The following is a 14,151-nucleotide window of genomic DNA, read 5'->3' on the forward strand; positions in this document are numbered from 1 at the left end:
TCGATTCGCACGACGAAAATCGAAAATTCGAAGTGGTTTCATTGTAAATTGGCAAGCAAGTTCTGTTGCAACAATTCGACGAGTAAACAATTCTCGTGGACAATTGTTATCGATCGTATCGATTTTTAACGATAAACTAGAAAAAGAATTGTTCAAGCGAAGGTAATTACTTTGACAACGAATTGCGATAATAGAATTGATAAGAAACTTGTTATTTGATGAAACGATGAATATTATTTAACATCTTTTCGAATGTGATTATTCGACAAGAAATAGCAATAATGGAATTGGTAAGAAATTTGTTATTTGATGAAACGATGAATATTATTTAACATTTTTTCGAAAGTGATTATTCGACAAGAAATAGCGATAATAGAATTGGTAAGAAATTTGTTATTTGATAAAACGATGAATATTATTTAAAATCTTTTCGAAAGTGATTATTTCACAAGAAATAGCAATAATAGAATTGATAAGAAATTTGTTATTTAATAAAAAGATGAATATTACTTAATATCTTTTCGAAAGTGATTATTCGACAAGAAATAGCAATAATAGAATTGGTAGGAAATTTGTTATTTAATAAAACGATGAATATTATTTAATATTTTTTCGAAAGTGATTATTCAATAAGAAATTTCAATAATAGAATTGGTAAGAAACTTGTGATTTAATAAAAAGACGACTATTATTTAACATCTTTCTAATAAAATCGCACGCTTCTAAAAAAATGTTCTAGATAAATTAGGGGTTCTCAAATTTCCCCCAAAATCATTCGATGAATGAATATAACATTCTGGTTTTATCACTTGTCGTCCCGGTGAAATGGAAAGCGTGTTCCTCGTAGCATCAGCGAGAAGAAAATAGCCTTTAATGAGAATGCTCCTCGGGGAAACGTTTCCTCGTACGAACGGGGATCATTCGATCAAGCAAAGGGGTTTGGAATGCATTTCCCTCATTCTTTGAAGATTACGAAGTCTAGGCTCGAGGTCCCGGCAAGTAGAGTCTCTTAATACGCCACGGAGAGAGGAGCCTTTTGATGGAAGAGGAGCATTTCACCGACGTGTCTTTTATTTCTGGTCTTCGGCAAGCGTCGGCGGTATCAACATTTTCAATCCGTGGCCGGAATCCGTTCAGAAATTGCGCACGCGTTCGATACCTCGGAATTGTTGATCATTTTTCTATCGGTCGGTGTTCGAAACTTCGCGGTATCAATTTATCGGCCGATATTGCCTCCCGGTTAATTGGTTTCATCTCCGATTGTGATGGTGTTGATTTCGATTTTCCGCGGTAACGAGTATTATTTTTTAATTCTCGCAACCGTGGACGATGTTCTTTTTTTTTCGTTTAATGCCGGCAAGAAACGGCGGATGAACGAAATTCTTTTGATCTTTCATACGATTTTAATCCTTTGCGCACGAGTGGCGACTCCGAGGCGCCGCTAAAAATCGCTGTACCACGTTAACGAAATAATGTTGACAGTAGCAAATTTGTTTATTTGCTCGAATATAAGTTGCAACGAATCGTGTAAAATGTACTCGTAAATCGGAAAATATGTTTCGAGTTGAAATATTTTCGACCGCGGTTCGTTAACGCGAGTCGCTGTATATTTTGTATCGAGCGATTGCACTTAATCAGTGCCGGGGGCGGATCATTCGGATTGTTCCACTAATTGCGGATGAACGTAGGCAGCCGCGGATACAATCAGCCGGCGCGGCAGCGCGAATTAACTTAGAAAACGATAAGTTTCGGAATTTCGTGTGAACACGTGAGAACGACAGGAGAACGCGACGTGACAAGCAGGAAGCTGCGTGTGCACAGTTAGAAGTAAACTAACTCGGTGGACTTAGTTGTAAACTAGCAGTAAACCACTGAAATTTTGCCCCGAAGTATGAAATCCGATTGGCGGACGGCCGGTATGCGGGGACGTGCCCCGTTCGAATTCGTCTTTCATTTCCAGGACCGCCGAAGAAGTTCCCCTCCTGTTTCACGCGGGAGACAAGACCGAAACTAGTTCAACCAGGTTTTAAACAATTTTACCATTCCGGCGGGCGTGCCGACGTATCCGGGCTTCCGGAAAATTAGCGGACGAGTTCATGGCGCGCGGAATTTTCTGCGGTGAATTCCATCAGCGTCAACGCGAGCGTAACTTCGTCAAGTCCTCAAGACGATCAAATCCGATGGAACAGCCCTCGTATGAACTCGCAAGGACACTAAAGCGAGGCGCAAAGTGATTATTTTATGGCTGCGGCGACGCATAGTGGAGGTCGAATCGAAAGATTTTCGACAGAAAGTCGAGTTGCTCGCGTAAATGTGCAAATGTTGACATGTAAGCAGCTTTTTTGCGGAATATAAAATTAGTAATTAATATATATTAATAAAATAATATATATTATTATTAGCATATATATATTAATACAACTAATAATATATATTAATAAAATAATATATATTATTATTAGCATATATATATTAATACAACTAATAATATATATTTATATATATATATATATTAATTACTAATTAATAATATATACAATTTTTTTTTAGTTATTCGCCATAAGGCAAGTAGGATTAATTAATCAAATTTTATTCGACATTATCTAGATAAAAATTTAAGAACTTATTAAAAATTTATGCAGATAACTATTTATCCGAATGAGATTTCATTCGACGAAGAATTCATTCGAATAATTATTTTAGATTTATTCAGAACAATTCAAATAATACTGTTCTTCTAACGGCTGTATACTGATCAATTTCCAGGAAAATCTTCGCTGACATTTTTTGACTTCGTCCCTCGAGGTAGGGATTTTTCTAAAAGAAGATTGATAACATCCAGAGTGCAGTAGCTTGTTAAAAAGATTCGATAACACTGTAATACAACACCTTGTTAGAAAACAATGAAAACCGCTGGATAATTTGAGCCATTTACTTTCAAATTCTAATTTTTGAAGAGAAAACGAGTTTCTTATTTTGTGAATATGTAACGCAAATTTCTATAAATTTTGATTGCGATCGTCAAATATAAAACGAGAATGCATTACGTTTTGGATATTTTGTATTATTTACTTTTAAATTGATTTTTGAAGAGAACACAAGTTTCATGTGCAATTTGAACGCGCAGTTTTATCGTTGCAGAAACAAATTCATTGCAGGAACGATCGATGCATTCAAAAATTGCACAAATTAAACATTTGTCTCAATTTCGTCCTTGTTAGTAGATCTTATTTAGGTTATGTATACACGCTGCCATATTGGAGTTGTGCCGAATTGTTACACTGACTCTCGTTTCGTCGGAAAAAGTCGAAAAATAACCGTAGAATGTATATTCGATTCTCCCGTTTCAACACAAATTTTCGAGTTCGGCCAATTTTCTACCGGCGAAAATTATTTTTCATTCCGCCAGTACAGAACAACTTCCCCTGTGTTACGCGTGTAATAACGTTTTTCGCTTATCCCTCTTGTTAATAAATTAGCCGGTCGGTTTCTGCTGCAGCGATGGGTAATAATATTTTGTTGAATTCCAATTTGCGAGGGTAAAAAGTTTCGTCTTGAACCAATCATAATAAATTAACGGAATGATTGTTTTTATCACGAATTTGATCCTGCCGCATTCTGTGCCATTTCTGCAAACTTCTGTGGTAAAATTGCGGTGTTAAAAATATTATTATACTATAAATTAGAATATTTTATATTATTGATTAAAGTATTACAACTATTATTAATTAGATTAATTCGTTTCAGACAAATACAATCGCAGCAGAATACAACTTTTAAAATGGGATCAATATTTAACAATTGAACCGAATGACTTGAATTTTGTTGAGATATTACACTGACTAATTTGCGAGACAATGAGTCCAAATTTTTGCATAAATTGCGAGTTATTCTGTTTGAGAGTTGACTGCATATTCAAATATATTCGAGTGATTTTAAATTACGTGTTTCGTATTTTGTTAATTTTTCTTTATTATCTACCTGATTATTCGAGCATGGAGTAACGAAGGGTGGATCTGCGTGCGATCCTTCCGCGATTTTATGTGGTACAACAAATACCAGTCGGTTCATTAGAACGCGGAGCTGAATAGAATCGAGGTCGCAGCGCTTAAACATCCATTCGACGACCACAGACGGTTTTTTCTCAAAGTAGCCACTTGCTTTGCCGGGTTTATCAAAGAATACGAGCATGTCCTGCGGACCAAAAGATCCATGTCACCGCTCCTTTCCTACTTGTTACGTCTTTGAGCGGGATAGTTGCTTTTGTAGAATGTCGCTACCACTTGGATCGCGTCTATTCCAAAACTTCTGTGATATCCTCCGCATGCTTTACCACGCGTGATAGTTCTCCGATTCCTTCTGCTCTCCTGTCCGTGCCGGCGGATAAATTTTTAAAGAATTCCGTGACATTGAACTGACAGTCGGACACGATCTCTTTCTTCTTCTTCCACTTTTGCGGTCACTTTCCTTACTCCGTCTACGATCTCCATAATATTTTCCATACCACGGACAGTCAGAGAATTTTCTACATTTTAATACATCTCTTGCGTTCTCCTAACAAATATTTATTATTATCCAATAAATAATAAATAATAAGAAATATCCAATTCATTAATAATATAATAAGAAATAACAATTTCTTAATAGTGTAATAAGAAATAATAATGTCTTAATAGTATATTAAGAGATAATAATGTCTTAATAGTATATTAAGAGATAATAATGTCTTAATAGTATATTAAGAGATAATAATGTCTTAATAGTATATTAAGAGATAATAATGTCTTAATTTAATTAAAATTCGCAAGAATAAAATAGTTTAATTGTATAAAATTATGCGAATTTTCTGCAAATATAATAAAACTGAAGAAACAGAAAAACAGTAAAAGCATTGAAACAATTTGATTATATATTGCTACATTATCTTCACCCCAATCGATTGCACTTACGAAAAATTAGGTCTGCTATAATTTTTATAGGTTTTATAATACGAATACAAAGCAGATCTTGTTTTCTACCGTACGCGAATGTTTAACGTATGGATATGACGTTAGTGGACATCGCTTTTCAGAAAGACTGGTGCAGTCATTTCCGTTCGCGCACCTCAAATCATTTTTCTGGCCGGGTTAATATATAAACGCGGCCCATTCTGCTCGGCAATGTTTCTTTTTTCCCGGAACGCACACTAGAGAATAACTTAATAGAGTGTCTTAGTTGCTCCATTATATCCTTTCCAACAATGCACTTCCCTCACTGTGCTCGCCCCATATTCCTTTCTTTTCGTGCACCTCTAACATAGTTAACGTTTCATGATCTCCAGGGTCGTAACTATGGTTTGCAGTACTTGTTCCAGCTGCTTGAAACTTTTATCTATCGCCGTACAGGCTGCGCGAAGATTTTTCCCTTCTGCGACTCGAGTACACTCGCCGCGATAGAAATACTTCTGCCGGCTTGCATTAATTTCAACTGTTCTCCCAGTTTCGTTCTGTTCGCGTTGTCCGGCCTTTTCTTAATTAAAAGGGTGCCGATGCGGCTTTCGTTATGCATTTTTTTACTTCTCGATGCAAACGCATGTTCCTCAGTCTTGCGTTTCGCGAACGATTTTTGCAGCAACTCTTGTTCGTTGTAATATTTTTTATATACGATTTCGAACGTGCACCTCAATGGAATGGTTTTCAACAAGTATAATAATAAAGTTAACTTCGTACGTTTTGGTGAAATTCATTTTCAGAGCGGAGCACGTGGAAATTTCGAAATATTAATTTCTTCCTATTTAATTAAAACGGAAATGTAAAACAGTGAAAGCTTCGGGGGTGTTCAAGAATATTCCTACGCGTCCTTCAACGCATTAAAATTCATAGAAGAAGAAATTTTGTATTCGACACGCGCAATTGTTTCGTGCAATTTTAATCTCGCACAAAGATCTGCCGTGTAGCGATCGCGATATCGTTGTACAAGATCATGCGAAATTACGCAAATTAAGTAAATATAATCTGGTTAACAATTTTACACGATCCGATACGAAAGTGCAATCAAAAGTCCAAGTATTTTGCCAGCGACGCATATTCTCCGTTGCAGTTGCCGTGGAAAATATTTCAGAAACAATGACAATAATATGACAATAGTCTCGGTGCTGCGATTAACTCGTAAACCCCGTGTAATTATCACTCGTAAACCGTACTTTACGAACCATCCGGAACGCCAGATCCCTAGACCTCCGTCTTCTGCGATAAAAGTCCTAGAAAACTCGTGCTTTCCAACTTCGATCAATCCTGCACAATAAAATTACCTCCGGCGTTCGTGCAAAGTAATCCCGTTTGGTTAACACTTTCAAGAAAACGTGATTTTCTCGAATTATTCCTAACGAACTTCATCGGCGAATCGAGTCGATTGTCTCGGATAGACGAGATTTTCAATTAACTAAAAATCCAACGGGGACGTTAAACTCACCCTACGCTTGAAGTGTACACCACGTTACGTTTCTATCATATCCATTGCATATCCGTTACTGATTGGATTTTTGTTTTAAACGATTAGTCGATTTAAATGTATGTACTCCACTGTACATGAGTTTAGAAATGTAGTTTATTTCACGGATTAATTATGTTGTCCTACAAACTTAACGTTATTTTTTGGAGAATATGAGCAATATTTGTTAGCAAACAGTATTAAGAAATTTAACATGTTTTATTCGATAAATATAAAGTTAATTATGCCCAAAAACAAACGAAAAACATTTGGTCACCCTATAGTAACGTGATCATTACTCTGTTTATTAAGAAAATTGCACGATTTTCGAAAAAAAACGAATGTTTATAATAATATTAATAATATTTAATTCCTTAGAACAGCGATCGTTTAACTCGAAACTGTAGCTCGCATTTTTTTGAGAAACTTTTCGGGAGAAGGTGGCACCGTGCGACGCGACCGAAGCCATAGAGAACAGGAGGAACGCAAGATGGCGGCGGAGCATCGCGGGGGTGGAGCCGCAGTTTTTTCGCGTAGCATGGCGGAGATGAAGGAGCAATTTTCAGAAGTAAAATCGTTTCTACCGAAGCGCTATCGATCCGGCCGAACTGCGCGCTTCAGGATAAAAGAAAACACGCCGCCCGGAGAGGGAAATGTTATAAAAGATGAGTGCCGCGGAAGCAGAAGTAATAGGCAGGACCGGCGGGTACGGGGGCGGGATAAAAAAAAAAGGCCATAATGGTTCGACGAGCAAAGACTCGCGGCCGGCTATCCCCGTTTTCCTTCGCCGGATTCCGCGCAATAATTAATGAATATGAAAGAGAGCCTGACAGCGGCCGGAGCCGGTCGTTATCTTTATTTAAATCCCACGGACACAAGGCGCTCTCCCGCGATTTAATCAACCCGAAGAATCTGTTTATCCCTTCGTTTGTTCGACGCTTCGGACACCGAACCGCACAGACGCGCGCCAGCTGGAACGAAGAAATACGGAAATTATGCGAGAAACGCATAAAATGGAACACACTTGTCCGAATATCAAAACGATCGGAGTCGGGCAAAATGTGATCGGAGGAACGACCGACGATTACGATCACCGGACTGCGCAAATTTAAAATGGTAATGGTCGATGTATTATTACAATGTATCAAATAAATTTCTATGCGCGAGAAAATAAAAATAAAAAAGTTGAGCCGACGTTCCTTTCGTAGAACTTAGAATTGACAAATGCAGTAATATTTGCCGAGGAAAACAGTAAAATCGTCTTACAAGAACGCACAGATCTCTGAGAAAGTACGAGAGAAAAATAAGTTTCAATACGAAAAGAGTAGTTACGTCTAAGGAAAAGAGTTACGACTGATTTAATCAGATAAAAATTTAAATATTAATACATTAATAAAGATGAAAATAGTCATTTAGTCCTTATTTTGTAGACTCATTAGTGGACTGTGGATCTGTATGCATTAATAACAAAAATAGATGGACGATAATATTATTTAGAACTTTTAGCTCGAAGGCAAGCCGAATGAAAATTAGGGAGAATTTACTGTAGTTCGGGAACAGAGAGTTTTGCTGGGACCATCGTCGACCCTTTCAGCGCCGACTAAAATGAAAAAGTATAACGGAAGAAATATCTGCGGCGCGTCGTTCTCCCGACTCGGGTTTGTTGCTCCATCGGCGGCGACGCGAGCCTCGCGCGAGCCCCGAGACTTTAATTGTCGATAAAAATGGATTAAGGAGAATTAGGTTCGCGGAAGGTCTGCTTGAATCCACTTTAACCGTTGCTTTTCTGCCCCGATCGATTGACCGATGTTCATCGGGATTAACGCGGCGGAGTTCCCGTCTTTGCCGGGAGGATCCGGTGAAATAGTGTCTGACGGTGCGCGCCGGCTCTTTCAACTATTAAAGTTTATGTTTACGCCCGGATAGTTTCATAGGATTCCCTATTTAGTCCTCCGGTCCTCGCCCGGGGAATATTTAGTTTATTACCCGGCCCGGTGCTCCGCAGACCGCAGTTTTCAAACTCCAGGAATTTTATGGGCCACTCCTGCTTTATAGGGGAGCGCTGTTAATTGTTACTTACGGGAGATTACGCTTCTTTAGATTTCATTAAGGGATATCCTTCGAATAATGGGAATACGTCTGGCATGATTCCTCGCGACTTTTCCGTCGGTCGTTCTGCTACGAAAGCACCGCGCAGCGCCGCGATCCTTGTTAGACTATACCATAAAAGTAATTATTTTATAGCCGAAATTTGCAATAGTTACAATTGAAGCTTGCTTTCGGTTGAATTATTTCGAATGACAGCGCGAATTTTGCTAGATTGATCGAATCAAAGATTGCAGATTTTGTACGTTCATAAAGAAAATTAATAAATCGGATTTGAAATTGTAAAATAATTTATTAGCTGAACTGTGTCGTCGTATAATCGATAAATACGCGTGTTAGTGAATATTGCAATGAATCGAGTAATATTGTAATAATATATAATATTGACTGCGGATTTTATGCATTTACGGCAAGAATGAGCTGGATGAGAAGAGATTAGAAGAAACTAAGATCATGGTCGAATTAATTTCAAGACTTCGATATTATTTAAGATATTGCACTTGGCTCTTTCGTTTTGCAATTGATGCAGACATGTTTTATTTTGCATAAAGATCCGCAGTCCAGTAATATGTTAGCGAATATCGCGATGAATGGAATAACACGTTAGCAAACATTGCAATAAATAGTATAATGTAAAGTTTGTTCTCTTGTCGTTTATGCATTGTCGATTGTACATTTTTATTCGCTCCATTGTCTCCGTCATAAATTGTGTTCTTTTATCGGTTCTGTCTCATGTTCATATCATTTACATTTTCCCCGTGCTGCATTAAATACGTTTATTATACACAACGAATTCTGTCGCAATTGAAAGAATTTAAAAGCATCGGAGTACTATCCCGAACGTATTCGAATTAATTAGAGGAAAAGCGACTTTCCATTTGCCTCCTGTTTCAAGCATTCGACGCAGAAGACTCCGCCATCTCGCTGTGCGAAAGTCTTTTACGCCTCGTGCGGAAATATTTTCCACAGAGAACGAAGTATCGTCGTTTAACGATTGCGGTAATTTTCAGCGAACTCGACGGACGATTAATGTTTCGTAAACCGAAGCGAAGTGTTACCAGCGATCGTGATATCGCGAACAATGTTGCGGATTTATGCAGGTATTAACGGGCACTTGGATCGAAACGTTGAGAACGGGCAGCTTGAACGAAGTCTTCCGACTCCCAATTATTTAAATTTGATTAATGACGGTTCGGCTCGCAGGGAGCCGGCAGCTAGCAGGGAGAGGGTAAAATAAAATTTACTTTGTAATCCGTGATCGAGTAAACAAAGATTAATCATAGCTCGCGAAGATTGTACAAGGGAAGGAAGGACTTAATTTCGGCAAGAAAACTCATTCGTCTCGCTCTCCCCCCACCCTTCTCCTACCGTCAGTCCGCGTCAATTATTTCTGCTCGATCTATCTTGTCGAGTCTCGAGTCTTGCCTCGTTTTGTTATTTCGCTGGATCTGTCGTTACGTTTCTGCGTTAAGCCGTACGAAGCTGGACCGTAGCTTGCCCTTTGTTATCTTCTGCCACCGTTGTTTCACTGCGGCATTTAATTCCAACAATGTCTGAAATATGTTCCCGATCCGTTGGTGATCAAACCAAAATTTTTAAACGAATGTTCTTCATTTGACTGAGCTTAATTTCTTGCATTTTATTCTATTCTATTTTCTTTATTTTATCTTATTTTCTTTATTTTATTTTCTTGCTTTATTTTCTTAATTTTATTTTATTTCCTTGCTTTATTTTCTTTATTTTATATTAATCTTATTTTACTTATTGATGCGAATAAATCTCATATATTCCACATTTAGAAAACTCGAACAATTCTCAATTAAACTTAATTCAATTTCTTTGGTTCTAAGTGTTTATGGACGAGTTAATGAACAATTGCTCAAGGAGCTCGAACTTCTACGCCACGTTCTCCCCGCGGACATAATTTTTTGACGTAGAACGCTTCATGCATATCTGACAACGACTCCGTGTAGATTCGATTAATTCCTTTGAGAAGTTCCGATACAGGGAATGTATTCGTGAATTCGGTATGCAGTATGCCTGAAAGAGCCTGTAAATAAGATTCCGGGACAAAGCCCTAGATACATCTTCTTATGCAAAGAAGCCACCCAGGATAAAGCTCGATATAAATTGTCCTCTTAGAGGAGCCTGATGCTCGTCGACTCTTACCCGGGAAGATAAGGAGTCCGGGGACCGGCATAATGACACTTCGGCAATTTAAGGGCGGGGCCCCGATCAAATGACTTACCACCCTCGATGGAGATCGGCGTGATGCTCGTGTCGCCTCCTTTGATTTGCACGTTGCCGCGGTACCAGACGATCGTCGCCGCAGGTTTCGCCGATCTGACGATGCACTCGAGTCGTCGCGATTCGCCGACTTTCACCTCGATCGTCTTCCTGTCTGGGTGATTGCTGATTTCCACTTTCTGCGGAGGGGCTGCAACAATGTGAACATATTTCTGGTTAGTCTAGTCAGAATTGAGACGCTAAACAGCTGGATGTTTTTCGTGATTTTTATCGTAATAATGGATGGTGTGAGATATTTTTGTTGCAAACGATGGCGGTGTTATGTATACAAATCAATGATAATGCACTTTCCAAATAATTCACAGGTGCAATTAATTGGAATAAAATTTCTATTACATTTTGTAGTTGTACATATGCTGTATTAATAATCTTAAATAATTTTGAATAATTTTAAATAATTTTAAATAATTTTGAATAGCTTTGAATAATTCTAAATACTTTTAAATACTTTTAAATAATTTTAAATAACTTTGAATAACTTTGAATAACTTTAAATGTGCTTCCAAAAACGTATTGTGTCACGCATCCTGTTATGTAACACACGGTAAATATAAAATTGCCCTTTTGATATCAGAGGAGAAAATGACAGCCTACTTTTTTACACGCACGTATATTTAGACGTTGAAGTTGATTAACACTTCTTTGAGCGTCTTAGGTCGAGTTTATTAACTCGGGGTAGGTAATTGTGCAGAAGATTTTCCGCGTCGTTATGTCTCTTGCGACCAGGAAAGAACACTTCCGCGATGTTACATATTGCGACAACAACTACATTACATTGTATTACAGATAAGCAGATAAGACGATTTTTAATAGCCCCGCTTTATTAATATCTGCACTAAATGTTCATTCACATGGCGCGTTAAATATAGTTGGTTGGATATTATAATCCGCAACCCAGTTTAACCCAGCGAAGTTAGTTTCAGCCGACTTCATTTTCCTTGGCGCACTTCGAACGAAGAAAAAGTACAAAACCTGTCACTGTAGTTTTATTTTCCGAGCTCGTGTCTTATTATCCAACAGAAATTACGTTTTCTTTATCGTTGCGGATCTCGTGGACGAACTTTAAATTGGTAAAACAAATTTAAACATCATATATGTATTTATTTAGATATTAACAATAATGTATAAAACAACGTCTTACTACATTAAATGTACATATTTCGGTGAAGTTTGTAAGACACTGTTTATACTGCAATATTGTTTTATTTAGCGTATACGACGAATACAAATTCAAAATTAAAATATCATAGAAAAATAAAATTAATATTTTCGTCGACACAAAATGCAATTGTGATCCTTCGTCGAGAAAGTTTACTACACTCAAGAATAGGCATTTGTGTAACATGTTTCTGAATTTTTGTCGATAACTGTACGATTTTTTTTTTTTTTGAAAATGGAATGAAATAATTCATATCTTTAAACTCCAAATCTCATCCAGGTCATTTTCTCGCGAAGCGTCACGCTTGCAGGGAAGCAAGGGGAAATAGAAAAGGAGAAGCAGGAGAAGCAGAAAACATAGAGATTCGAAAAAGTAAGGACCGCCGAAATCCGCAGCCTATTAAAATCCACCGTCAAAGAAGCCCCGGCCGCCGAGGAAGCAGCTTAAGCCTTTGATATACCGCTGCACCAAGTATTTATTATCTCGAGAGCAGCATCTTCCGCAATAGACATTTCCGGAGTAGTCCGCCCGGAGTTTCTTCCGCCGCGCCCCCGCGATGCCCCCCCGGTAACGACCGCGAAGACAATGCGGTCCGCAAAAATGCCGGAACGTTCTCCCGGCAGCGTTTCGGCCGCGGAAAGACTGCGGGAGAGGAAGAAACACAAACGCATTGGCCAGGAAACGTCCGTAGTAACGGTTATTTGCCACTTCATTTGGCCCGATGCAACGTGCTGTCGATCGGCTCGGCGGCAGCGCATCGTTGAGGAACAGCCCCCATCTGCGAAGCCCGCTATCGATATTGGTAAATACGTTTTCGACCAACAGCCCCTGCCAACCAAACCGGCCCGGCCTTTCATCCGCGATTTAAAGCGGCTCGCGAAAGTGTTCGAGCACCGTTTCGAACGGAATAACTTTCTCGAAATCCGTCCAAATCACCTTTTCGAGATCTTAGAGGGACTAGTTCACACTAGAATATATCTACAAAGTTCCTTGAAAAATTGCGAACGGTTGGAACGACAAATGAAATGAGAAACTCACGATTTTTCGTTTTCTTCGCCGCAGACTGTCTCTCGGTAAAAGGAGGCCATTTAAGTACAGTAATGTCTCTCTAATCGACGCTCAGATTATCCATAAAAATGTACAATTTTGGAAGAGAAGATTCGATTGTTCGAGCCTTGTTGCTCGTTTTTTTATGGTTGTCGATTGTCAACAACTATAAAAACGAGTCGCAAGGTTCGAATAATCGTATCTCCTCTTCACAAATTGTCCATTTCTCTACACAACCTGAGCGTCAGTAAGGGAGACATTACTGTATCTCTGTTAATTTTGTTGTTTTTATTATTACGGTTTATCTGATTATTTTTACTAAAACAGTTTATTTTATTATTTCCATTATAACGATTTATTTGATTATTTCTATTGCGCCGATCTATGTTATTATTCTTATTATAACGATTTATCATATTATTTTCAATCTCCCATTTCTCTTTGATCGCTTTCACCAGATCTTTTGTATATCCCCTTATGAAACGAGGGAATTTAAATTATGGTTGTTCTCCCGTTAGCAGCCACTTCTCGATTCACCGACGACGGAATCGCCCTTCGTTTAGGGCAACCGACTCTATCGTCTACCCCGAAATTCGATGGAACGAACGCCCATTTTTTTTCCCCCGTAACAAACAACATTACGGTTTTTCGTCGGTCGGTCCACTCGCTCGAGAGAATTTATGGCGTTGCAGTCCTAATTCCGAGGGGAGGATGGTATTGATAACAGCGCGTGGCGCTATATATATATATACGTATATACATATACATATATACCGCCAGCAAAAAGGCCGCGCGGCGGTCCTGCTAAGGAAACCGCGAGGAAAAATAAAGATTCCCTTCTAGCCGTCGGTTTTTCTCCCGATTCCCCTAATCTGCACGCTCTCGGGGACACGCCGACAATTTCGCCAGATAAAAACGAACATAGACGGATGTTCCGGTTTCCATTGCCGCGGCGGAAAGAACCTGGCGAACGGAGTGTAGCGTCTTCTTTATCTGGCTCCCTCTGTTCGCGGGAATTACGCGCCCGGCAAGGTAAAGGTATTCAGGGAAATAATAGGTGCCAT

At 38.7% G+C, this 14,151-nt stretch overlaps 1 protein-coding gene across 3 annotated transcripts in view; it reads right to left on the bottom strand.

The window, feature by feature from the left end:
- The window catches only part of sns (sticks and stones), a 717,563-nt gene that overhangs the window by 32,002 nt on the left and 671,410 nt on the right, over window positions 1-14,151 (bottom strand). For all 3 annotated transcript variants that reach the window (XM_076519189.1, XM_076519190.1, XM_076519191.1), the window contains exon 4: window positions 10,823-11,011. In XM_076519189.1, the coding sequence (XP_076375304.1) occupies window positions 10,823-11,011 (189 nt within the window). The remainder of the gene's footprint in view (window positions 1-10,822; window positions 11,012-14,151) is intronic.

Source organism: Megalopta genalis, chromosome 2 (genome assembly GCF_051020955.1).
Source record: "Megalopta genalis isolate 19385.01 chromosome 2, iyMegGena1_principal, whole genome shotgun sequence".
NCBI classification, from domain to species: Eukaryota; Metazoa; Arthropoda; class Insecta; order Hymenoptera; family Halictidae; genus Megalopta; species Megalopta genalis.